General features: G+C 57.2%; 8 protein-coding genes across 8 annotated transcripts; 4 read left to right on the top strand and 4 right to left on the bottom strand.

The window, feature by feature from the left end:
* Positions 1 to 513: 513 nt before the first annotated feature.
* C8Q71DRAFT_794804 (MFS general substrate transporter) lies at positions 514 to 2,648 on the top strand (the record flags this gene model as incomplete). Its single annotated transcript, XM_047925565.1, has 6 exons — positions 514 to 774; positions 836 to 1,088; positions 1,149 to 1,647; positions 1,701 to 1,916; positions 1,976 to 2,378; positions 2,409 to 2,648. 6 exons carry the CDS (start codon positions 514 to 516, stop codon positions 2,646 to 2,648), a joined length of 1,872 nt encoding a protein of 623 aa, XP_047782133.1.
* A 584-nt stretch (positions 2,649 to 3,232) lies between these two features.
* Positions 3,233 to 4,257, bottom strand: C8Q71DRAFT_418857 (uncharacterized protein). Its single transcript, XM_047918434.1, has 3 exons — positions 4,014 to 4,257; positions 3,865 to 3,967; positions 3,233 to 3,813 (listed from the first exon to the last, which is right to left on the bottom strand). Exons 1-3 carry the CDS (start codon positions 4,167 to 4,169, stop codon positions 3,281 to 3,283), a joined length of 792 nt encoding a protein of 263 aa, XP_047782132.1. The 5' UTR covers positions 4,170 to 4,257; the 3' UTR covers positions 3,233 to 3,280.
* A 37-nt stretch (positions 4,258 to 4,294) lies between these two features.
* C8Q71DRAFT_701478 (ribosomal RNA large subunit methyltransferase J) lies at positions 4,295 to 5,268 on the top strand (the record flags this gene model as incomplete). Its single annotated transcript, XM_047920191.1, has 3 exons — positions 4,295 to 4,660; positions 4,684 to 5,024; positions 5,076 to 5,268. 3 exons carry the CDS (start codon positions 4,295 to 4,297, stop codon positions 5,266 to 5,268), a joined length of 900 nt encoding a protein of 299 aa, XP_047782131.1.
* Positions 5,269 to 5,569: 301 nt separating this feature from the next.
* C8Q71DRAFT_418854 (histone-fold-containing protein) lies at positions 5,570 to 6,393 on the bottom strand. The gene is made up of 6 exons (XM_047918433.1): positions 6,216 to 6,393; positions 6,079 to 6,139; positions 5,910 to 6,005; positions 5,840 to 5,854; positions 5,662 to 5,780; positions 5,570 to 5,603 (listed from the first exon to the last, which is right to left on the bottom strand). The coding sequence occupies exons 1-5, from the start codon at positions 6,251 to 6,253 to the stop codon at positions 5,679 to 5,681; spliced, it is 312 nt and encodes a 103-aa protein (XP_047782130.1). The 5' UTR covers positions 6,254 to 6,393; the 3' UTR covers positions 5,570 to 5,603; positions 5,662 to 5,678.
* A 2,604-nt stretch (positions 6,394 to 8,997) lies between these two features.
* C8Q71DRAFT_418759 (uncharacterized protein) lies at positions 8,998 to 11,296 on the top strand. The gene is made up of 4 exons (XM_047918432.1): positions 8,998 to 10,153; positions 10,220 to 10,301; positions 10,376 to 10,479; positions 10,537 to 11,296. The coding sequence occupies exons 1-4, from the start codon at positions 9,320 to 9,322 to the stop codon at positions 11,128 to 11,130; spliced, it is 1,614 nt and encodes a 537-aa protein (XP_047782129.1). The 5' UTR covers positions 8,998 to 9,319; the 3' UTR covers positions 11,131 to 11,296.
* Positions 11,297 to 11,727: 431 nt separating this feature from the next.
* On the bottom strand, positions 11,728 to 13,016 carry C8Q71DRAFT_418725 (uncharacterized protein). Its single transcript, XM_047918431.1, has 5 exons — positions 12,680 to 13,016; positions 12,434 to 12,620; positions 12,038 to 12,376; positions 11,874 to 11,973; positions 11,728 to 11,807 (listed from the first exon to the last, which is right to left on the bottom strand). The coding sequence occupies exons 1-4, from the start codon at positions 12,755 to 12,757 to the stop codon at positions 11,891 to 11,893; spliced, it is 687 nt and encodes a 228-aa protein (XP_047782128.1). The 5' UTR covers positions 12,758 to 13,016; the 3' UTR covers positions 11,728 to 11,807; positions 11,874 to 11,890.
* Positions 13,017 to 13,364: 348 nt separating this feature from the next.
* C8Q71DRAFT_701506 (C4-methyl sterol oxidase) lies at positions 13,365 to 14,580 on the bottom strand (the record flags this gene model as incomplete). Its single annotated transcript, XM_047920193.1, has 5 exons — positions 13,365 to 13,669; positions 13,727 to 13,969; positions 14,031 to 14,160; positions 14,212 to 14,370; positions 14,422 to 14,580. 5 exons carry the CDS (start codon positions 14,578 to 14,580, stop codon positions 13,365 to 13,367), a joined length of 996 nt encoding a protein of 331 aa, XP_047782127.1.
* A 237-nt stretch (positions 14,581 to 14,817) lies between these two features.
* Positions 14,818 to 23,073, top strand: C8Q71DRAFT_740672 (carbamoyl-phosphate synthase). Its single transcript, XM_047922770.1, has 10 exons — positions 14,818 to 15,217; positions 15,982 to 17,882; positions 17,934 to 18,122; positions 18,174 to 18,506; positions 18,557 to 18,735; positions 18,788 to 20,318; positions 20,373 to 22,244; positions 22,295 to 22,697; positions 22,752 to 22,822; positions 22,877 to 23,073. The coding sequence occupies exons 1-10, from the start codon at positions 14,992 to 14,994 to the stop codon at positions 22,910 to 22,912; spliced, it is 6,741 nt and encodes a 2,246-aa protein (XP_047782126.1). The 5' UTR covers positions 14,818 to 14,991; the 3' UTR covers positions 22,913 to 23,073.
* The last annotated feature ends 656 nt before the right edge of the window (positions 23,074 to 23,729 follow it).

Below are 23,729 nucleotides of genomic sequence, written 5' to 3'. Positions count from 1 at the left end.
GCCCTCGCTGAGGAGGGCCAGGGAGCAGCCTCGGGGAAATCAAACGTGCGCCCATGATCGGAGGCGGTCTTGTACCTAATGCGGGAGTCAGCACCGGCTACCAGCCAATCAGCGACGCCGAAACACGGTTCTGGACCACGGAAGAAAATGTTATCTCGGATTTTGATCTGAGACGCCCGATGGGGGATGGATACGTCCTCCTCACCCTCTTGCTCGCCAATCCCGGCTGAAGCACAAGCTTACCAAGCCGCAATTTTATGTCGCGGCGCGCACAAACCCACGTCAGTTCTCCGACATGAGCTCACCGCCTGCCCTCCAAATAAAAGACCGCCCTCCCCCATCTCCTCCGCCGTCCCATCCCTCTCGTCCGCGCCCCCCCCCCCCCTCTTCCTCATTTCCGTTTCTTTACTCGTCTGTGTGTAGCATCGTCCAATAGAGAGTCCCTCACGTCGTTTCGCCCTCGCACAAGTATCAGGAAGCACCATAGCAAATAGACAATAGACGTTTCGCACCATGATCGCGCCCCCAAAACCCAGTGGCCCGCTCTCGCCGACGCAGACACTCGTCGACGGCCGCGTCCCTCAAAAATATTCGGCCGCGCGCCGCTACCTTCTTCTTCTGACGTTCTGTCTTGCACAGTTTCTCGACGCGGTCAACAACTCCGCGCTCTTCTCTGCCATACCTGATCTTGAGAACTCGCTAGGCATCACCGAGGCGGAGTCAACGTGGGTCATCTCTGCCTTTCAGCTCACCTTTGCCTCCTTCCTCCTCATCGTGAGTCCCACTGTCTCATGTGTTGATGTATCGCCCGCTGACGTTTGACCGACCTCCACAGAGTGGCCGCATCTCCGATGTGTACAACCCTAAGGTGGCCTTCACCGGCGGTGTCGTCGCGCTCGGTCTCATTTCCGTCGGCGCGGGCTTCGCGAAGGACAAGATTGCCATCATCATCCTTCGCGCGTTGAGTGGCATGGCCGCCGCCATGACCATTCCATCCGCGCTCGCGCTCCTCGTCAGCGTCTTCGTCGAGCCCAACGAGCAAGCGCGTGCCCTCGGTCTCTTCGGTGGGTGTGGCGCGGTCGGTAACGGTGAGCCCCTCCCACTCTATCTCCACAACCACACCGAACTCACTTCTCGTACTCGCGCAGTCCTCGGCCTCATCATCGGTGGGATCTTCGTGCAGTACGCCAACTGGTCCTGGGTCTTCTGGTTCGTCGCGATCGTCGCGGCACTCATCACGGTCATGTGCCTGTTGCTTGTCCCGCCGCAGGAGCCCAAGGTGCGCGTCGCGTCTGCCGGCCCGCGCTGGCGCGCGCTTGACCTCGTCGGTGTCTCGGTCCTCACCGCTGCGCTCATCCTCTTCATCTTCGCGATCACGTCCGGTAGCGCGTACGGTTGGGCGACCGCGGAGGTGCTTGTCCCGCTCGTTATCTCCGTGCTCATGGTCGCCGCGTTCTTCTGGTACGAGACCCGCATCCCGCCCGACGTCGCGGCGGTGCCCCCGAGGACGTGGTTCCTCCCGAACTTTGCGGTCTTGTTTGGGACAGCGCTGTTGCCGTACTTTTGGTGGACGACGATCTTCACCGTCTTCACGCTGTTGTGGCAGGACGAATATGGCTGGTCGGCGATCTCGACTGCCATCCACATGTATGTTCCCCGGGTTTGCCCTCGATGAACTGCCTTGCTAACGTGGTGTGCAGGATCCCGATCGGCGTGCTCGCATTCTCGATGTCATTCACAGGCCCGCTCGCACGCAAGATCAACCCCAAGTGGATCATCCTCTTTGGCGAAAGCATGCTCGTTGTCGCGACGATCCTCCTCGCGTTCGCGGACGGGCCCGACAAGTACTGGCCGTTCGTCTTCCCCGCGTTCGTCCTCGGCAGCGGCGGTGCCATGCTCGCCTACACGCACACCAAGTAAGCCTTTTCCCTCGTCTCACCGAGCCCGCCCGCTCACCTCTCATCTCTTTTCGCAGCATCGCGATCTTCCGCACGTCCCCATCCTCGATGGCCGGCACGGTCGGCGCGATTTTCAACGGCGCGCTCCAGCTCGGGTCCGCCGTGGGCATCGCCGCGGTCGACTCGCTCGAGGAGTCTGTCCAGGAGCAGTACCCCAACACTCCGTACGTGGGCCAGCGCGCCGTGTTCTGGTTCCTCCTCGGCATCGTCTGTATTGAGCTCGTCGCGATGGCTATCTTCTACCGGACGGACTGCGATCTTCTGGGCGCTGAGGGCAAGCAGGCGCTGGAGGGCATCGACCCGGAGAAGATGCGCGACGTCGATGGCAAGCTCGCTGATGCAGAGCAGGGCCGGGGATTCGAGCCTCAGGTCGACTCCGCTGAGCAGGGGAAGCACGAGATCCATGTGCGCGCGGAGCGGGTTATGTCGGGCTTGACGAGCGTGCTGGAGGCGGCGAGCGTGCATGGTCACCTCGGGCGCCACTCTCCTCAACCCCGGAGCCCCGTCAGCCCTGCGAGTACGCTGAGCCCGCAGACGCCGGCGTCGGACGTGACCCGCGTGTGCTTCTTTGGCGTGGACGAGCAGGAGCGGTTTGCTGAGAGCGGCGGCGGCGAGTGGAAGGGCAAGGGCGACGATCCCCGCAAGGAGGTGGAGGTAGAGGAGAGGCGGGTGAACGACTTGCCGGTATGAGGGTGGTAATGCCTCAATATTTTCGTAAGTTCTGGGTCTTCGTCATGGCTTTGATGTCTGCACGTCTCCATTTTCTCTTCTTCTCTGCTCTTGCTCTGATTCTGGTCTCCTGTCTCGTCTCGCTTCTCGCCTTTCGTCTCCCGTCTCGTCTCGTATCCTCTCATCTCTCTGCTCTCCGGTCTCTCATCTCGCACTGACGACTAGAATTTCTCATTCACGCACTCTTCACGAACCGCACATTGTTACTGAGACGCACTCACATTCGCACTGGCACGCACATAGACGTATTGGTAGCCTTGCACTTGTCATAGATAGGTTTGGTAGACGGCACTGTAATTACGCAAGTATCATAGAATTGGTTTGCTGCATGGGATGGACTGACACTCACAATGAAGAGTCGTAAGTGCGAGGTGTTGCAACCGCGCCGTAGCTCGGGCTCCTGTACCGCGTATCGCCAGCGTCGTGCCTGATGACCTGCACATACACACTGTTGCCTGTCGCACTCAAGCACTCGAGCGTAGTTATGAAGATGGTTGTGACCATCCCCGCGCCAAGGATTGCCCTGTTCAAAATGTATCGACCCACCGAGATGTGCAGCGTGATCAGGTGGAAGATTGGAATACCGGCCACAGTCATGTCACATAGGATGTATCCACTTCCATAGATACAGACGTAGATCCTTGGGGGGCATCGCTAGACCATTGAACACGAGGGCTATCGTCTTGTCGAACAGATGCAGATGCATCCGTCATCTGGAGCTCATGCGGAGCATTACCACCAGCGACATCGCCTGCGGCGTTCTCTCGCGATGAGGCCCGACTCGGAGTGATCGTCGCCGAGGGGCCTTCCATGGGATCGTCCACATCCACACTTTCCTCAACATGTTCGACTGCTTTCTCCTTTCCTTTGCCCTGGTCTTTCGGTCGTCTTCCGCGCCTCCTGCGGGGCTGGACCGCGTCGACGGTCCCTACCACTTCTTGCACCGTCTCCGGGAGTCTATCCTTCTTGTTATTCTTTCCCTTCGGTTGCGGGTTGACAGGGACTCGCTCCACGACCTCGGGCAGTTTGTTCGTTTTGGCTTTCACCTCGACCTCCCTGAACCGAATGCGCTGCTCGCTCGTGCCAACGTGGACCAACGGTTTTCTTGTGCGATCCGCTTGGTCGTCTATCAATCGTTATGACAACGCTGGATATGGACATACAACTACAATCACACCTTTCGCATCCGTGAACAGAAGCTCTGTGCCGAGCAGGCTCTGATGCTGACCCTTGAAAACAGTTCCGGATAATTGGAGGAACGGGCTCGGGGTGTCCAGACCCTGTGGCAACTTCAGATAATGCTGGAAGCGAGAAGGAACGGCTCACGATGAGGCGAAACGAGGAGCTGCTCGGGACCAGGGCGGGTTCGACGGCGCCAAGGTCAAGGGTAACATACACGACTTCCTCTTCGGACTCATACTCTTCGTCGGGTCCAAAAGCATCCACGTATTTGTATCCGGAGGCAATAGATTGCTTGCCCATGCTCGCTACAGAGGTTTCACGACAGGTGTGGACAAGGAGGAGGGGTGTATGCGGAAGTAGGTCAGAGAGGTCGCCTGGGCGTCAACGCGTCAGAACGCGTCCATCCACGCGCGCTTCCACCGTGCATGTCCTTCTCCGCCACCCGCATCCTCCTCTCCGCCAAAAGCACGTCGTCAAAGTCATGGCTCGCCCGGCAATCTCACGACCCATACGTGAAAAAGCGCTCCACTAACACCCTCGTCGGCTTCCGTGCTCGGTCGGCATTCAAGCTGCTCGAGCTCGACGAGCAATGGCAGCTGTTCAAGCCGGACGTAAACTCCGTCGTCGACCTGGGCGCGGCGCCGGGCGGCTGGAGCCAGGTCGCTGCAATGAAGCTTGGGTGGATGGACGAAGGCTCCAATGACGTCCCAGAAGATCCGTACGCAGACTTGGGTCTGTTAAACGGACGCTCGTCCGGTGTCAGACGGGATACAAGTGGGCAGGAAATCCCGGTATGCCATGTCTGTCTTCGCAGCCAACCACGCGGGCTGACGCACAGACCCAGTCACAGACCGGGAGGGGAACCATAGTTGCCATGGATCTCCTCGACATGCTTCCCATGCCCGGTGTCCAGACGCTCAAGATGGACTTCCTCTCTCCACAGGCCGACGCAGCCATCCACGCGCTCCTCCAGGACGATCAAAACCCGGAAGGCAAAGCCGATGTCATCCTCTCAGACATGGCGGCCAACATGACAGGCAACAAGACCGCGGACATCGAATCCGGTCTGGACATCGTCAACGCGGTGATAGCGTTCGCGCGCAAGCACCTGAGGACTGCGGAGAGCGCCGGGCGACGGAAAGCCGGTGTCCTTGTGTGCGTTTCTGCGCTTGTTATATATACATGATTTAACTCACGGCGCCACAGGATCAAATACTTCCAACACCCATTGACGAATCGGTTCCGCCAGGAGCAGTTGAAGCCTTACTTCGCTGATGTATACAACAGCAAGCCGAAAGCCAGCCGAGGCGACTCGAGCGAAGGCTATTGGGTGTGCATGGGCTTCAAAGGAAATGACTCCGCGCGTCAGCGCGACGGTACGCCCGATGAAACAATTTGACCAGAGAATGTGTCAAGCCCTGCACAACGATGTCACAATTGAAATTGCCTAGGGGTACCTTCCATTCGCTGCAATGACTCGTTCCGAAGGCGAGTCCATAACCAAATTCGAGCTCTCCGAGCTCGCAAGACTCGGAAGGTACACTCGCCGACAAGGACCAGGCAAGGCGAACCTAGTGTCATTCGAGATTAACACTTGGGAGCGGACTCATCATCATATCTCCATAGTACGTTTTCGAACGGGTGTATAATACATACAAGACATAGCGAGGGGAGACGGACAATACAAGAGCGAAACGATACGCGGCATACAAGCTGTCAGGACAGTTTGAACAGCTGCATGAACATCATATAAGCACCCCCTTCGGACGATGTTGAAGCTGTGGCTGCTTACAGAGGGCCAGAGACGGCTTAAGCACCAAACCCGTAGAGGGTGCGGCCAGAGCGCTTGAGGGCGTAGACGACGTCGAGAGCCGTGACGGTCTTCCTCTTGGCATGCTCAGTGTACGTGACCTGTGTGGAACAAAAGAACTCAGGGGATGACAAAGACGACGCGTCCGCAGTGGACCTACCGAGTCACGGATGACCTGGATATATGCATGTCAGCAAGTGACTAGGGAGGAGACAAAGGCAAACACGCACGTTCTCGAGGAAGATCTTGAGGACACCACGGGTCTCCTCGTAGATCAAGCCAGAGATACGCTTGACACCGCCACGACGCGCGAGACGGCGGATAGCCTAGGATAATGAACCAACGACGAACAGCTCAGCATACGCGACGCCCTTGTTGGCAAACATAGGCGCGACTGACCGGCTTCGTGATACCCTGGATGTTGTCACGCAGAATCTTGCGGTGACGCTTCGCACCACCCCTGAGAACGAGCGACGACGGTCAGTCTGGCCACAGCCACTCGACGACTCCCAGTCCATCCGGGCGCATATACTCACTTCCCGAGGCCCTTTCCGCCCTTTCCGCGTCCAGACATGGTTGCTAGTGTGAAGAGGTGGTGTGGAGGCTTAAGGTGGGAGGGGGAGGCTGAGTCTGCCTGAGTTCGACGACGGTGGACGAGAGGAGATGGGAGTCCGCAACGAACCGGACTCGTCGAGGCGCGACTTCTGAACACGGTTGTGCACGTGATGTTGCGTACGATCTCAATTTCTCACGCCCAACCGCCAGTTGTTCTGGCCGACATTCCGCTCTCTGAAAATGAGATTTGGTAAGTACTAGACTCAGATTCCCGCATGATGAGACTGCCATATGTATGGAACACACCTATGTATGCAATGGCAAGGACATTCCTTTGGCTACGAGACGTTTTGCGAAATTAACGGCGGTTGACTCCGCCGCGTTGACTCTGTACACCCTGTGGATTTCTTTATTTCATACTGGGTGCCGTGTCGCTACATAATATATCCGTTCCTGACCACGACAACTCTGGAGCCTCGTCATTCTGACCAAAGGCACTGTGATCCCCGTTGACCGCAAACTTTTGTTGCAATACGCGCAGCGCTGTCATTGAACCGGTTAACCGGTTTCATCTGTACATAGTGACAGCTACGTACTTCCATGCAGCCTGAGTTCTAGTCTGCCCACCGTGACATGTGTACCTCCTGCGCAATACGGGTCATGAATGCACCGACTGTTGCGACGAGACAACATACAGCCGGTACCTACTTATGCTCGCAGTGTCACTTCTTCGTGCCGAGTCTGTGAACTTTGTGCTGGAAACGGGGATGCATGGAAGTGCGGACTCGCCCGACATCTTGCCTCTGTTTCACACCACCGCCACGCGCACGCCTCCATCGCCTCCAGCGCCCCATGCGCCACAGACAGGATTAAATTATGCCGTTTTTCTGCGCCGGTAACTTATTTCGTCTCACATCGTCCTGTCTATGGTGACAGCGTGGACAGCGTGGAGAAGCTCTGACAGCGGCGAAGCTCACTGGAAGCTTAGTTATGGTGGCTTCTAGGAGGTAAATCCACCTATCAATTCCTGTCGCTGTGGTGCATAATATGTTTGAGCACCGACAGCTTCAAGTTATGCATGTGTTGGCAATGGGGCGTGATAAATATGCAGCGGGCGTGGGGCGATCAGAATTAGTAGTGCTCCAAATTTTCTGGTAACCCTTGTTGACGCTTACGAAATGAACGGGTGTATTTGTCGAAGAAGCCTGAACAATAGCTCTAGGTGGATCCGCGGGGGTTGCATCGGGGAAGGTTCCTTGGCACGTGCGCAGGAGTCTCGAGAGCAGAGAACTCATACGGTCGAGCGGAAGGCCGCACATAGAAGAATGTCTTCATCCCTTGCAAGTCAAAGTCGTTCGTAATTTTGCATCCACTCCGCGTTGTCTCCGAGTCCGGTGCATACGGGGCCACGCCACAGTTACATAAAAGGCAAGTACCTACCCGACCACATGTCTACCGGCCGCTCTATGAGATAGACGCCCATCTCGGCCCGTCCACGATCTCTGAGCCACACCGTCTATTTGCACTTTCGACGTCTTACGTTCGCGAACCATCCCACACGCGTCCCCCCTCCACGGCTTTTTCGCATGCAGAAGAACCTTGACCTCGGCGCGCTATCCTTAGAAAGGCCTCGGCTGTATCAGGCGTCTCCGGGCGCAATCAAACTGCTCAATAACTGCAATCTGCTTGTCAATGTCAGCTTGTGGTCGCGGTCGATACCTCTTCTGTCGCTGCTGTAGTGGGCTTCCGTAAGATCCTATGGCTGAAACTCTTTCGTGCTGTAATCTGCTGTCCTCGTCGGCGCCATGAAGAGCTCGTTGGTGGACGGAGGCGATGCAGACCCCTTGTGCGTATCTCCACTTTGCCTCGCCGATCGGACAACATCAGCCAATCGCCTTCTTCAGGAAAGTCGGGGACGACACACTACCAGCCTAGACCTTCTGGCAATATACACGTCGTCATTGCAGGGAAGCATCTGCCATACCGTACTCCGTCTGCGGCACACTCACCAAGCTCGACTGCTCAGGGTTCTATTGCACTCGCAGCTCAAAGGGGGATCACGCGGCATGTGCTTCTTCCCGCGGTTGGACTTCCCAATCTGTCGTCTGGCAGTCAGCGTGGCTTGTAAGCCGCCTCCATCCATCCCAGCGGACGCACGCGAATCACTCCCTGTCCCCGGGAGCAAGCATTTCTCCAGTTCGATGTCCTACGAGGCACGATCACAACGCCGCAAGCTGCGCTGCTGGTTACCGCGGGTTTCTTCCATGCATCAATCGCGCCTCGTCGACCTCAGCATACGTCATCCCGGGTTGACCGATCATTGGCTGCCACTGGCAATGGGCGAGATGCGGTCAGAGTTCAATATTCAATGCTGCGGCACGGCGCGTACCTGTGTGGGCAGTCGCAGCACTGCTCTGGGTTGCAGCAGTGGTGCAGCCTAACGCGGACGTCCGGGCAGGCCAAGTGCCGGCCGGCCATGTCGGGGTGGACGTACCCAGGAGAATCGTTGGAGGAGCCTCCGAGGAGAGGTGCAGCGAAGGCACGGTGTTTGTGTGGCATAGCGTGCGATCCTGTCATGATCGCTCCCAGGAGGGCTTCTCCCGATGTGGTGGGTGTCAACATGATCGGCCCATCTGATCTGGGACGGCGACGGCAGCCACGGACGAGGCCGCCTTATCGAGGCCGACGCCCGCTCAACGACGGTCGGCTTCTCGCGCTTGCGGGCTTGATGGGCCACGCGCCCGCAATGTCTGCCTCCGCGACAGTCGCAGTGGCGATGGGCAAGCGATCTCCAAGGAGGGACCGGGCGCGTCACGACCAAGTCAGGGCGGGTGCAGGCAAGGTGCCGGTGCAGATGAGATCCAGCAAGCCGTTCGCTCAAACAAGTCCTGAAGTGACAGGGAGATTGAAATGGAGACAGCAGAGGCGCCCGGGTCGGTGGCTCTTGGTTGTAAGTATGGCAGGCGCTGGACTACGATATTCACGAACTTGGCGCACATTCCTCATCACGGCTTCTGCGCTGGCTGCACGACCACGCGCCGCTTCGCCTTCCCTGCGTCCCCATCACCCGGCCCGCTCATAAGCCATGCACCAGCCCCGCGAGCGAGAGACGCACGACCACCCGCACCCCCCGCCGCCCTTCCTCCAGCCTCCTGCGTGCACATACACGCGCGACTACCACGAGGAGCCCCACAGCTACTCCAGCACCCCCCTGGCGCCCAGCGACCCTACAGGCCCCGTCGCAGCCATGCCAGAGCCCTCGCCGATCGCTGAACACCCCGAGCACACCGACTCGCCTCCTCCCGATGAGCCACCAGCTCGCCAGGAGCCCACACCAGTCCCTACCATCCGCCTCCCAAAGCGCGAAAGCACGCTGCCGCCTCTCCCAACCCCGCCCGCCGACTTGACCGTCCCAACAGTCAACCGCGTCGGGTCTGCCCCCGCCACTCCGTACTCAGCCACCCCTCAGCCGATCCTCGCACCCACCCCCGGCAGACCGCGCGCAGCGATGCCCGCCTCGTCTACGCCCGTCACAGGCCCATCGCAGCCACGACAAGGGTCGTCATCCGACGAATCGCCGACCGAAGACCACGTCTTCGTCCAGCGCCCTGCCTCTCAGACCCGCCCTCGCCTCGAGTCGCGTCGCAACTTGAGCAGCCTCAGCCACGCACCGCACGCCTCGGACGGGGGCGCACCGATCACGTACCCTGCGCGCACGCTCAGCTACAATGAACATAGGAGACACAGGAGTCTGAGGGCAGATAGACCGGAGAGGCCGTCGTCGGCGGCCTCAGTGCCCGCGGGCGTGGGCCCGGATCGGTACTCGGCAGGCTTGTCGCGAGCGTTGACGCTAGACTATGTCGTTCCTACGGTGGACCCGGAGAAGAAGGGCTCGGAGATGGGCCTGTCGAACACGTCGGTGAGTGGTGAAGTGAGGTGTGTCGTTGAAAATGCGCGATTGACGCAGCATGCTCGGTGGATGCAGGAAGGGGAAAGGACAGTGAAGCAGCGTCTAATGCGTACCCTCGAACACGCGCAGAAAGAGCGCGATGCCTCGAAGAGAAAAGGTAACGTCAAGTCAATCACTTCGTCCTTGCACGAGCCATGCTGACGTTGACGCCTGTGCATTCGACGTGGACAGCGATGATGTCGAGCTACGCATTGAACATCTGCATCGGCATTCAGATCATCCTCGGCGCGATCACAACCGGTGTAGCCGCCGCCTCCACTACCTCCCGTACCTCCGTGAGTCTCTCCCGTTATCCTGCTTCTGTCCCTAATGAAGACCTCCACATGTACCAGACATCTGTTGGCATCCCAATCCTAGGCGGCCTCTCCACGCTCTCTGCATCGTACCTCGCGCGCGCGCGCGGCTCGGGTGAGCCCGAACTGAGCATCGTGCGCCAGCACGACCTCGACCACTTCATCCGGGACACAGAGGCGTTCTTGCTCGACCGCGGGCACCTCATCGGCCCGCAGTACGACGCGGAGGTGCAGCGATACCGCATCCGCTTCGAGGAAATCATGGGGCACATGCCCGACAAAAACGGGACGCAGCCGAAGAACTTCGGCCCGGCTCCGTATAGCCCACCGAGCACGGTGAACGGCGCGGCTCCGTGGACGGGCGCAAGTGCGGACGGGTACCAATTCCACCCGCCGGTGAGCCCCGGGCTGGCGGGCCAGCCGATGCACCAGCAGGGCCAGGTGAGCCCGATGGCGCATGTCGCGCAGAACCCACTACCGGGCCAGATGAACCACGTACCGACGTATCCTCAGGGCCAGGTTCCGCAGACGGTGCAGATGCAGATGCCGATGGGGCAGACGGCCCCAATGGCATATACGACTTATATGAACGGGCAGGGGTTGCCCATGCCCGTGACGATGCCTCGGGTATGAAGTAGACGGTGCTGGCTGTTCGACTGGCGATGGGAGGAAAGTTTGCCACCACGACTCGCATGCTTGCACGCACACGCACATACATACATCTTGACTCCATATGCACAGGATGAGACACATACGAAACACGGAACACGGAAGATCGCATAACGCACATGATACGTAGGAGCACGGTTGGTACATAAGATTACGGTTTGCTCTAGGTTATGTTCGCTTCGACTTCGACTTCTGCCTCTTCATTCACTTTGTGCTCCCACTTTCTCGGGCCGGATCACGATACTCATGGTGTACTAGGATATTGCTCTATATTATCGTTAATACTGCTGATTGCGCTACACAATCCGAGAGATCGATGTTGAATGCAACTGGGTCGGTGTTCGGTAGCATACACCCCAGTCAAACACTGAGGCGAACCGACAGTGGTACATACGAGGGTATACAACGAAGAACTTGCCGCCCGTGGGCGCCTCGGCAGTAGGAGGAGGGGGAGATGGGTCCATTTAGCCGCCGGTGGTCGATAGCCTGCAGGCAAGTGGCGATCGGCGAGTTTGACAGCGCCGCGGGTTGATGGGAGTGCCTGAATTCGAGGTCGAGGCACGAGTAGGGGTCTGTAGGGGTCCTGGCCCCTGAGCTAGAAGCGAAGACCCAGTGTAGCTCTAAGCTGGTATGGAACACGTCTTGGTGAAATGGGCACATGTAATGAGGCTTGGCGAAGCGAGTACGTATAATGCAGATACACGTACGCTACGCCTGGCCCGCGTCATTTGTACCATTTGTTGACTATCATCGTTGACTGTGCCGAGGGACATTCTGTAGTAGATCCGGCCCAGGCTATTCTAAGGCCTATGACCGGCGTGACCTCGAAACATCAATTCCATAGTGCAGACATGAACCAATTGCGACATACAGCCAGCACTCAATGAGATGCAAGTGAAACTCCTCTTGGGGGAAGCTATCCCGATACCAGCGTGGTCTGCCACCAAAGAGTTGTTTGAGCCACATGTAACGCGCCTTCTTGGGTCGTCGCTTGTAGAGTTGTAGAGGCGTACGTTCGCCGTGAAGCAGATGGCGACGAGCATGATTCGCGGCACGCCGTCCTTCCCTGTGCGCGGCGGGACAGGCGCGTCGTCTGGCGGGACCGTGCAGAGCTGGATCGGAAAGCGGGTGCACCACTCGAGGATCTCTATGACGTGAAGGAGTAGGGCACGTCCTTCAGGTCTGCGGGAGCATGTTTCTCCACGAAGTTCTGCAGCGTGGATGGTCAGCATCCCAACCGAGGACCCAGAACTGGTTATGTTCGAACCATCCGCAGGGCAACTTGGGGTAGTAAACCGCCTCATCCGTTGCTGTCGTCTGTTCGTTGGCCTTTTCGGAAGGCTTTGATGCATCCTGCAGTAGAAACAACGGAAATATGAATCACACGATTTAGTCGGCCGACTTTGAGACTCAAGTCCCTCTTGAATGCTGTTAGACTCCGTTGTGGGGGCATGCTGTCTGGCAGAGTTCAGAGCTAGCCGAGGTTCGAGATGCGGCAGGAACACGCACGTACCCTGCACGTATACATACAACTATCAAATGTCGAGATGGCAGGTTCTCGTCGGGTTGCCGGTGTGATTCCGAGCATCATACACGCCAGTCACTTTTACTGGCTGAAGACGCGGCCGCATGTCCGACGCGTTTCGTCACGATCACATGCTCCGTGACAACCTCAAGAGACCCGCGGCTGCTGGGTGAGGCAGCACTGAGCAGGCTGGGTGGTTGACATCCTGGCACCGTGTAGCATCACGTTCAACACAACTAGACCAGTGTATCAAAGAAGGGATCCCTAGTACATATCTATGGAGGGACGCCTCCGATGAGCACATCTTTGATCCCTAATATCAGTAGGTTAGCTTCAAGCCTGGAGAAGTCGCGTTCTACACAAATTCTACACACCTAAATTCCTAAAGATGGGTACATGTGCGACGGCGAAGACACTGCGAAGGATTGTATTCGTCAGTGTATCATCCCCTCCATTCGACACCCTGCATGATGCGCGGCGCAAGTAAAGGTCTCAGTCACAACGCGGACGGATACACACTCACCAGGGAACCTGGTATCTTCACAGATCCGCAACGAGCAGAAATCTAGTAATGTATATGAAGCATGCGCTTAGACGCATGCCCAATTAACCGTAGAAGGGATATCGTATCGTATACACAGGTCGAGTGCTCCATCATCACAATAGCGCAAGTTCATGCGACCTTCGTCTTGCTACCGTACTTGTACGCCTCGGCAACGGCCTCTGCCTTGACGCCCTCTGCCTCGACCTCATCCATCATCTTCTTTTCCTGCGCCGCAATCTCCTCCTCCGTCATGTTGAGCTTCTGCATGGCCTTGACGCGCGCACGGTACTGGCGGTACTTGTCATCGGTACCGAAAAGGCGGTCGCACCAACGGAAGGAGGTGGAGAAGTTGTTGACGAACGCCATGTGGTGGAAGTCGTGGTGCTCAGCGCCGGACCAGAAGGGGACGATATGCTGCAGCGACCAGGGGAAATCTAGAGTGGCAAACTCCGTAAGTATGGCAGGCGGCAAGCAAGTGCGCGGATACGTACCATAGCCGCTGTGGGCGTCGACGGCCTGGAACAGCCGGAGAGTGATCCAGACGTACATGGTAAGGATGTGCAGGTCGCGGCGGAAGTAGCAGTAGAGGAGAGGACCGGCAATCGTGCCAGTACCGAGAATCATGACCTCAGCAGGGTGGGCATACTCCGCAGCGAGACCGAACGGCGCGGAATACTTGTGGTGGATTTTGTGAATGTGCTTGTAGAGCGGACCCCAGTGAAGCGCCTGGTGGGCTGCGAGCATACGCGAATCAGACTAAGCACACGAGCAAATGTTGTGCGAGCCTAAACATACCGAAGTAGTGAAATATGTCCTCGAAGACGAAGAAGAACGCAATCTGGGGAGCCATGATCTTCCACGACGGGAAAGGAACCTGCCATGTCGACATGCTGAACATCTCCGCCATGGGGTGGAAAAACCAAATCTAGGCGAGCACTGTATTAATATATGGCCTCGGGAGGTGTACGGTGCATACCATGGGCAACTCAATCGTGAAATGCGAGTAGAGGACCTGCTTGGTGCATTCCCACTGCTCCTGGGCTGTCGGGAGCTTGTTCTGCTGGAGCTTCCACTTGCGGAAGTACGGCATGGAGTCGATGATGATCCAAGGGATGCAACGACCGAAGTAGACAATCTGGCGGGGCGTCAACTAGAATGACCAAGTAGCGAGGCATCTCTTACGCACCTCATGGAGAAGGAAACTCATGAGACCGGTCGCGATGACGGGGTTACCGATCCAGAGATACCACGCCGCCCATTGCGCCTCTAGCCAATTAAGCTGGCTGAAATCGGTGTTGGCGTACAACACGTCGGCGGCCTCGTACGCAGGGGAAGTTGAGTTCATCGTGGCGATTTTGAGAACGAAAGGAAAGGCAACCCAGGCACCCACCGCAGCACCTGTTCGAGGGAAGAGACCAGGACTGGGGAATGCCGTCCGTCGCTACGTGCGTACATATATTCTCGCCGTGGGAGCAGCACGGGTGGTACGACAGGAATTTCGGCACGTGAGCCGCGCATAAACAGTGCTCTCGACCTTCGGCCCATCGGCGCTCCCACCAGGTGTCACATCACAGTCACAGCACGGCGCACGCCACCTCTCAGCCACCTCAGCCACCGCCATCTGCTGCACGCTACACGTGACCTCGAGGATGTAGTGGAGGAAAAATCGTCATTTTTCCTCTTCCTCTTCCTCTTCACCCGACCCAACTTCTCTGGGCGAGCGAAGAGGAAGACGACTGCCGTTGCGCGTATAATCATGGCCCTTTCCAACCCCACCACTAAAATTGGCGTCACTCGGCCTGTTCTTGCTCGTTCAGCCAGCAACTACCCCAACGGTCTCCCGGCACCGCCCATCACTCCTTCGCAAAACGACCAGACCACTTCAGAGGCAGTTCTCGAGCTCGCGGATGGAACCGCGTTTCGAGGCATCAGTTTCGGCGCGGAGGGCAAGAGCGTAGCCGGAGAATGCGTGTTCCAGACCGGTGAGTGGACATGCAATCGTCTGACCTTTGGCCCTTTTTGCATCGCGCTGTACCTGCGGTCTTTGTCGCGCATCCCGTTCGAGGGCTGTGCTGGCGCTTTTTGCGCGTCAAGACGCGTCGATGGCCCATCTGCGATGACTTCTACATCTTCATATTGCACTGCCGAGACGCGTCTCTGCGCTGGGATGAACCAGCTACGCGTATAGCAACGTGCAGGCCTGGATCTAACTGTGTAACACGACGAGATAGCCGGCCCTGACTTGTCAGGCGGCGCGTTGAACCCAGACACATGCCAGATCTGGACACGCGCCGTCCCGACCAGGCCAGAGCTCGGCTTGCCGCCGAAAATGGGAACTAGCCCGCCTGGATCCACACTGGACGCATGGCGAAATACGCTTGTGGCGCCATAGTCTTGTGTGGGATAGATCTGTCGTATGATCAACACGTCTTGATGCTCTGGGGAGTCTGTCGTCTACATCGCGCGTAATTCCCAAGCTCCCATCTCCTCGGAGTTGACCAAGAGCAGTGGTGCTCTCGCCAGGCGTCGATGGCATCCGCGGAACCGTCATGAATTCCAGGCTTCGTTTTTTTATGTACGCAAATCCGTGACAGCTCGTCTTGCCCACAGCGCGCTGCCATTTATATAGTTTGCCTGGTCCTCATTAGAACACAACACTCGAATCTATATCGTTGTTTCTCTGATTCGTGTCTATTGGCAATGTCCCAACTCTGACATGTTACTGACTTGTGCCTCACCATTGCAGGTATGGTGGGATATACTGAGTCCCTCACCGACCCGTCGTATGAAGGCCAGATTCTCATCCTTACCTATCCTCTCATTGGAAACTACGGTGTCCCGCCTCGTCCTAGCACGAGCTCAGTAGAAGACATTCCCCTCGACTTCGAATCAGTGCGCATTCACGTCGCGGCGGTGGTCGTTGGTTACTACTCGGAAGACTACAGCCACTTCCTCGCTGGCTCTTCACTCGGCGCATGGCTCAAGGAGAGCGGGGTGCCCGCCATCTACGGGGTCGACACCCGTGCCCTCACGAAAAAAATCCGAGAGCAGGGCTCTATGCTCGGAAAGGTCCTCGCCAAACGCGCAGAGGCGAGCCTCACCTCTAACGGTCTCGTTGTCCCTGGTCGCGCCCGCCTGGCCGGTTCGCAGCCTGAGTCGCGCGCCGAGTCGCCGACAAGCATCGGCAGCGGTAATTGGCGCGAAGAATTCGTTGACATTCCCTTCCGCGACCCGAACGGCGAGAACCTTGTCGCCGTCGTGTCGGTCACGGAGCCTCGCGTCCACAAACCCATCGTCGAGCCGCGCATGCATCCCACCCAGCCGCGGCCTCTGCGTGTGATCGCTGTAGACGTCGGCATGAAGTTCAACCAGATCCGTTGCTTCACCCACCGCGGCGTGGAGCTCAAGGTGGTCCCGTGGGACTATGACTATCTGTCAGATTCCGAAGAGCCCTTCGACGGACTCTTCGTGTCGAACGGTCCGGGCGATCCCACTACTGTGAAGCCTGCCATCGCCCGATTGGCGAAGGCAATGGAGAACGCAGACCGGCCAATCTTCGGTATTTGTCTCGGTCACCAGCTTTTGGCTCTCGCAGCGGGTGCATCGACGTCGAAGATGAAGTACGGTAACCGCGGGCACAACATCCCCTGCACGGACGCTCTCAGCGGTAGATGCTACATCACGAGTCAGAACCATGGTTTCCAGGTGGACACGGCAACGCTGCCTGAGGGATGGAAGGAGCTGTTCCGCAACGCCAACGACGGCAGCAATGAGGGCATCTACTGCGTGGACAAACCATTCTTCTCTGTGCAGTTCCACCCGGAGTCGACCCCTGGTCCCCGGGACACTGAGTTCTTGTTCGAGGTATTCATCCAGAACATTATCGACTGCGCGAAGACGCGGACGCTCGTTCCCATCTCTATGCCCGGTGGGAAGAAGGAGGATAACGAGAAGCGCGTCCCTCGAGCGAATGTGCAGAAGGTCCTCGTCCTCGGGTCCGGCGGTCTGTCCATTGGCCAGGCGGGCGAGTTCGACTACTCCGGCTCCCAGGCGCTCAAGGCGCTCAAGGAGGAGGGCATTTACACCATCCTCGTCAACCCCAATATTGCCACGATCGCTACGTCGAAGGGTCTCGCGGACAAGGTGTACTTCCTACCGGTCACGCCCGAGTTCGTGCGCAAGATCATCAAGTATGAGAAGCCCGACGGCATCTACGTCACCTTCGGTGGGCAGACCGCCCTCAACGTCGGTATCAAGCTCAAAGATGAGTTCGAGGCGCTCGGTGTCAAGGTTCTCGGTACGCCTATTGACACGATCATCACCACGGAGGACCGCCAGCTCTTCGCGAGTGCGATGCTCGACATTGGTGAGCGCTGTGCTCAATCTAGCACTGCGACAACGCAGGATGAGGCCGTTGCGGCGGCCAACACCATTGGGTACCCGGTCATCGTGCGGGCCGCCTATGCTCTGGGTGGTCTCGGCTCCGGGTTCGCGCAGGACGAGAAGCAATTGAAGGCGCTCTGCAGCAAGGCGTTCGCGACCAGTCCGCAGGTCCTCGTCGAGAAGAGCATGAAGGGCTGGAAGGAGATCGAGTACGAGGTCGTTCGTGACTGCCGAGACAACTGCATCACGGTCTGCAATATGGAGGTACGGCACTCTCGTTGCGTCCGGGAGACATGCAACTGACATCGGTGTCAGAACTTCGATCCTTTAGGCATTCACACTGGCGACTCCATCGTCGTCGCGCCCTCACAGACGCTGTCCGATGCAGATTACAACATGTTGCGGACGACGGCAATCAATGTCATTCGACACCTAGGCGTTGTCGGAGAGTGCAACATCCAGTATGCCTTGAACCCGACGTCGCGCGAGTACTGCATCATCGAGGTGAGTCACGACGCACGTATATATCACGTCACACTCTAAAGATTGCATCAGGTCAACGCTCGTCTTTCGCGTTCGTCTGCTCTTGCTTCGAAGGCCACCGGTTATCCGCTCGCTTTCATCGCGGCCAAGCTCGGACTCGGGGTCCCGCTCAACGAGATCAAGAACTCGGTAACGAAGCTGACCAGCGCCTGCTTCGAGCCAAGCTTGGACTACGTCGTCGTCAAGATCCCTCGATGGGACCTGAAAAAGTTCAGCCGCGTCAGCCCGCTTCTAAGCAGCAGTATGAAGAGTGTGGGTGAAGTCATGAGCATAGGTCGAACCTTCCAGGAGACCATCCAGAAGGCCATTCGCGCCATCGACGACCAGTTCAATGGCTTCTCGAAGGTTTGTTGTACAATCCTGTCGCGAGAACTCAGATTGACGGTTTCTTGCAGAACGATTTCGTTGAAGATATCGACGAAGAGTTGATGAACCCGACCGACAAGCGCATCTTCGCTATCGCGGCTGCCTTCCACCGTGGCTACAGTGTCGACAAGATCTGGCAGATGACGAGCATCGACAGGTGGTTCCTGACACAGCTGCAGTCAATCTTCAAAATGGAGCAACGCCTATCGTGAGTGGCAGCGGAGAAGGACGATGGCACGAACTGACTAGCTCGGCGATAGGGAGCTCACTATTTCTAACATTGGCAACTCTGCGCTCAAGCAGGCTAAGCAGCTCGGCTTCTCCGACCGGCAGTTGGCCGCGTGCATGGGAAGCACAGAGCTTGCCGTTCGTCGTCTTCGTCAGGAGACCGGCATAATGCCTTACGTGAAGCAAATCGACACGGTTGCTGCGGAGTTCCCAGCATACACGAACTATCTTTACACGACCTACAACGCTATCGAGCACGACGTGTCCTTCAACGATCGTGGCGTTATGGTCCTCGGTTCGGGCGTGTACCGCATTGGTTCCTCCGTGGAGTTCGACTGGTGCGCCGTTCGTGCCATCCGGACGCTCCGCGAGAACGGACTTTCCACTGTCATGGTCAACTACAATCCGGAAACCGTCAGTACGGATTACGATGAGGCGGACAGGCTGTACTTCGAGAACATCAGCTTGGAGACCATTCTCGACATCTACGACACCGAGTCCTCTCGCGGCATCGTCTTGTCTATGGGAGGACAGACGCCGAATAACATCGCTCTTCCGCTGTACCGACAGAACGTCAAGATCTACGGGACATCGCCGGAGATGATCGACACTGCGGAGAACAGGTTCAAGTTCTCTCGTCTGCTCGATGAGATCGGTGTCGACCAACCTTCCTGGAAGGAGCTCACGAGCTACCAAGACGCGCAAACATTCTGCGAGAAGGTTGGGTACCCTGTGCTGGTCCGGCCATCATATGTTCTATCCGGTGCTGCTATGAACGTTGTGTTCAGCGAGAACGACCTCTCGAGCTACTTGTTGCAAGCGACAGCCGTTTCGCGCGAACATCCTGTCGTGATCACCAAGTACATCGAAGGCGCGAAGGAAATCGAGATGGACGCCGTAGCGAAGGGCGGCAAGATGATTATGCACTACATCTCGGAGCACGTCGAGAACGCGGGTGTCCATTCCGGCGACGCCACTCTCATTCATCCACCTCAGGACCTGGATCCGGAGACGGTCCGCCAGATTGAAGAAGCGACTGCGAAGATTGGGAACGCTCTCAACGTGACCGGTCCATTCAACATTCAGTTCATCGCCAAGAACAACGAGATCAAGGTCATCGAGTGCAATTTGCGCGCTGCTCGCTCGTTCCCCTTCGTGTCCAAGGTCACTGGCGTGGATGCGATCGAGATGGCTACGAAGGCTATGTTGGACTTGCCAGTCGAGCCGTACCCTTACATCGGTCTGCCGCCTGACTACGTCGGTGTCAAGGTGCCGCAATTCAGCTTCAGCCGTCTATCAGGAGCCGATCCAGTGCTAGGAGTCGAGATGGCGTCCACAGGCGAAGTCGCCTGCTTTGGCAGAGATAAGTCTGAGGCGTACATTAAAGCCCTGATCTCCACCGGTATCGTCCTCCCCAAGAAGAACATCTTGTTTTCCATTGGTGGCTACAAAGAGAAGATTGAGATCCTCCCGTCGGTGCAGAAGTTGCATGCTGCCGGGTACAACATTTTCGCCACGTCTGGTACCGCGGATTTCCTGATGGAACACAATGTTCCATGCAAGGTATGTAGACGGTCACCATCTATGATCATGTCTTCTTACAGCACTGCTGTTTAGTACCTCGAGACTCTCGCGGAAGAAAGCGAGCAGAAGTCCGAATACTCCTTGACGCAGCACTTGGCCAACAACTTGATCGACATGTACATCAACCTCCCATCGAAGAACCATTACCGTCGACCGGCTAGTTATGCCAGCAAGGGTTACCGTAGCCGTCGTATGGCCGTCGACTTCGCCGTACCATTGATCACGAACGTAAAGGTTGCGAAGCTATTAGTGGAGGCTCTGGTTCGCCGGTTACCCCTCGACGTCTCCCCTGTAGACGCGAAAACATCCCACGAGACGTACACCTTCACTGGCCTTGTCAACATTGCGACCTTCGTTCCTGGCCTGACCCTCCCTGATAGCTTGGACTTCTCGGATGCCACCCGTGCCGCTATTGGGGGCGGCTTTGTCACAGCCCTCATCAACCCTGTCGGCCAGGGAAACAGAATCACCGATCCTGCTTCTCTCGGACGAGCACGCACCAATATCACAGGCTCTGCATACTGCAACTATGCCCTTGGTATCACCGCGACCGCCGACAACGCGAAGCTGCTGGATGACGAGCTTCAGGCCGACGTGAAGTCGCTCTTCATTCCTTTCCGCTACAACGCGGCGGATAGTTCTGTCTCTTCTCTTGCCGAACACTTCGCGTCCTGGCCCGTCGACAAGCCTATCGTCACTGACGCGAAGGGTTCTGACCTGGCGCCAATTCTTCTCGTGGCTGGCCTGCACAACCGCAGCCTTCACGTCACGAGCGTGCAGAGCAAGGAAGACCTTCTGCTCATCTCTCTCAGCAAGGCGAAGCAGTCAAAGGTGACCTGCGACGTCTCCGTCTACTCTTTGTTCTTCTCTCGGCAAGACTATCCTGTTGCGACGTGTCTGCCATCGCTAGAGGACCAGAAAGCTCTGTGGCAAAGCCTGGATGTGATCGATGCCTTCTCCGTCGGGACCGTCCCGTATAAGCTTGCGCAGGAGATCGGAAAGGAGGCCACAGTATCGTCGGGTCTAGAGGAGTGTCTTCCCCTCCTGCTGGACGCCGTCGCACATGGTCGATTGACTATGGACGACATCCGCCAGCGATTGCATGACAACCCCATCAGGATATTCGGCTTACCAGATCAAAGTCATACGAGTGTCGAGGTTACCGTCGGCCGTAAGTCGCAATACCGGAACAAGAAAACTTGGTCCCCGATGGAGGGGAAGCTGGTCGACGGCGCCGTCGACCGCGTGCTAGTGCACGGTCAGACTGTCTACTTAGACGGTGAGATCACCTCCGTGCCCATGGGCAGGGATATCTCAAGCGCCACGATCACTCATGCCTCAGAGAGGAGGATGTCCGTGACTGGACCGAGGCCGGAAGTTGGCGCTGCTGCGCCCAAGGTGGTAGATGGAGCTAGTCAGCCTGTACCCCCCTCATCCACTGTGGTTCCCCTCCAAGGACCGGCGCCACCCGCTTTCATCCACCACGCTCCTCACCCAGCATTCCATCGGCGGCATATCCTCTCTGTCAAACAGTTCAGCCACCGTGATGTACACGACCTATTCTCGCTCGCGCACGAGATGCAGCTGCAGGTCGAACGCAACGGTACGCTCGACATCCTCAAGGGGAAGGTTTTGGCTACTATGTTCTATGAACCGTCTACGCGCACTAGCTCCTCGTTCGATGCGGCCATGAAGCGCTGTGGTGGTGAGGTCGTCAGCGTGAACGCAGAGATGTCCTCGGTACTGAAGGGTGAAAGCCTCCCGGACACGATCCGTACCTTGGGCTGCTACGCCGATGCCATCGTAATCAGGCATCCTGACGTAGGCAGCTCTCAGTTGGCTGCGAAATTCTCTCCTGTACCGATCCTCAACGCTGGTGACGGCATTGGGGAGCACCCAACCCAGGTACGTTACTTCATCCGTTGAGTCATTATCACCGACTCAACCTTCTACAGGCTCTCCTGGACACCTACACCATCCGTTCCGAGCTTGGAACTGTAAACGGCAAGACGATCACGCTCCTCGGTGACCTCAAGAACGGCCGCACAGTCCACAGCTTGGTCACACTTCTCTGCCTCTACTCCGTGCGCCTGAACTTCGTGTCCCCGCCGTCACTCGCAATGCCCGCCCACGTCGTCTCCGCCGCGCGACGCGCAGGCGTTCATGTGCACGTATGCGAGTCACTCGAGGACGTCCTTGGTGAGACAGACGTGTTATATGTGACGAGGTTGCAGAAGGAGCGCTTCAAGGACGAATCAGAGTGGATGGCTGTCAAGGACGCGTACAGGATTGATCACGCGCTCCTTTCGCGGGCAAAGGAGGAGATGATCGTCATGCACCCCCTGCCACGGGTCAATGGTCGGTGCTATGCTCATGAGATGCGCGTTCCTTATCTGACGTCGCCTTCTGCAGAAATTGATCCTGAGGTCGACTTCGATTCTCGTCGCGCTGTCTACTTCCGACAGATGCGTTACGGGCTATTCGTAAGGTTCAATCAAATTGTGCTGGGGATTGTTCCTGACATTCTATCGCTCCAGATTCGCATGGCGCTCTTGGCCAGCGTGATGGGCTAAGTCTTCAAACAAAAGTCTGGCCTGTAGGCCGCGTCCGCTCAACGTAAGCATCCCAAGTAACACCGGTCTTTCAAGCATTCTAGGGAAGGAGATCAAGGCGTTTAAGAAAATGAACAATGTATCTCTAATTACAATGCGAGAGGTAGAAGAAGAGGTCGTTTTTGTAGCACTAACACCACCCAGGACAATGCGTTTTGTTTCACTACGTCGTCAACGTCGCGAGATACGATCAGGTGAGTCATGAACGCGTCCGTGGCGTGAGAAACGTTGGCTGTCCACGCTCCTTGCTACTGGGTTCGACTTGCGGAGCCCTACATTGTGGATATATACAAGGTGTAAAGTACCATTAAGACATTCATATCGCTCGGTGTTCATGCCTTGAAACCTATTTCTGCCGACTCACTCACTACATGACGCAGTTACAGTGGATGGATGTATACTATAATTATAGCGGCCTACGATGCATCGTTGTCTGCAGCGATGAGATAACTGAACGTACGTACCATTGCTGCGTGCCATGTAGTATACGGTACCAACTCCTCCAACTCCGTTGTGCAGTTATATTCCGGGGCAGCGCAGTCAAGGACGGCACTAATGACGGCCACTGGAAGAGATCGGATCGCCCGGCATCCCGAATTGCCTACCAATTGGTCGAAGCAAGACAGGTCCTATATTCTTGGTTGGAACATGGACAATTCTCGTCTCAAGGACCTTGTGCGGCTCCATATCCCTTACGCTCTCCGCGCAAAGCGCTTTCTAGAGGACCTCTCGGGTTACGGCCGCTTCCATGTCAGCGTGGTCCAGCGAGACGACGGCG

The sequence above is a fragment of the Rhodofomes roseus genome, assembly GCF_022264815.1.
Source record: "Rhodofomes roseus strain CIRM-BRFM 1785 chromosome Unknown C8Q71scaffold_4, whole genome shotgun sequence".
In the NCBI taxonomy this organism is placed as follows: Eukaryota; Fungi; Basidiomycota; class Agaricomycetes; order Polyporales; family Fomitopsidaceae; genus Rhodofomes; species Rhodofomes roseus.
Note: the sequence above shows the minus strand (reverse complement) of the source record. Positions and strands in the feature narration are given on the sequence as shown.

Coding starts and splice junctions, on each gene's coding strand:
- C8Q71DRAFT_740672 (XM_047922770.1), top strand. CDS start 14,992: ATGGCCCTTTCCAACCCCACCACTAAAATTGGCGTCACTCGGCCTGTT. Junction 18,123..18,173: donor GCGAGTACTGCATCATCGAG/GTGAGTCACGAC, acceptor AGATTGCATCAG/GTCAACGCTCGTCTTTCGCG. Junction 18,736..18,787: donor AAAATGGAGCAACGCCTATC/GTGAGTGGCAGC, acceptor GCTCGGCGATAG/GGAGCTCACTATTTCTAACA.
- C8Q71DRAFT_418725 (XM_047918431.1), bottom strand. CDS start 12,757: ATGATGCTCGGAATCACACCGGCAACCCGACGAGAACCTGCCATCTCG. Junction 12,377..12,433: donor CCCAAGTTGCCCTGCGGATG/GTTCGAACATAA, acceptor TCCACGCTGCAG/AACTTCGTGGAGAAACATGC. Junction 11,974..12,037: donor CATCTCATTGAGTGCTGGCT/GTATGTCGCAAT, acceptor CGCCGGTCATAG/GCCTTAGAATAGCCTGGGCC.
- C8Q71DRAFT_418854 (XM_047918433.1), bottom strand. CDS start 6,253: ATGTCTGGACGCGGAAAGGGCGGAAAGGGCCTCGGGAA. Junction 6,140..6,215: donor GGCGGAAAGGGCCTCGGGAA/GTGAGTATATGC, acceptor GCTCGTTCTCAG/GGGTGGTGCGAAGCGTCACC. Junction 6,006..6,078: donor TCCAGGGTATCACGAAGCCG/GTCAGTCGCGCC, acceptor TCATTATCCTAG/GCTATCCGCCGTCTCGCGCG.
- C8Q71DRAFT_418857 (XM_047918434.1), bottom strand. CDS start 4,169: ATGGGCAAGCAATCTATTGCCTCCGGATACAAATACGTGGATGCTTTT. Junction 3,968..4,013: donor GCTCCTCGTTTCGCCTCATC/GTGAGCCGTTCC, acceptor AAGTTGCCACAG/GGTCTGGACACCCCGAGCCC. Junction 3,814..3,864: donor TCTGTTCACGGATGCGAAAG/GTGTGATTGTAG, acceptor AACGATTGATAG/ACGACCAAGCGGATCGCACA.
- C8Q71DRAFT_418759 (XM_047918432.1), top strand. CDS start 9,320: ATGCACCAGCCCCGCGAGCGAGAGACGCACGACCACCCGCACCCCCCG. Junction 10,302..10,375: donor CGATGCCTCGAAGAGAAAAG/GTAACGTCAAGT, acceptor CGACGTGGACAG/CGATGATGTCGAGCTACGCA. Junction 10,480..10,536: donor CCACTACCTCCCGTACCTCC/GTGAGTCTCTCC, acceptor CACATGTACCAG/ACATCTGTTGGCATCCCAAT.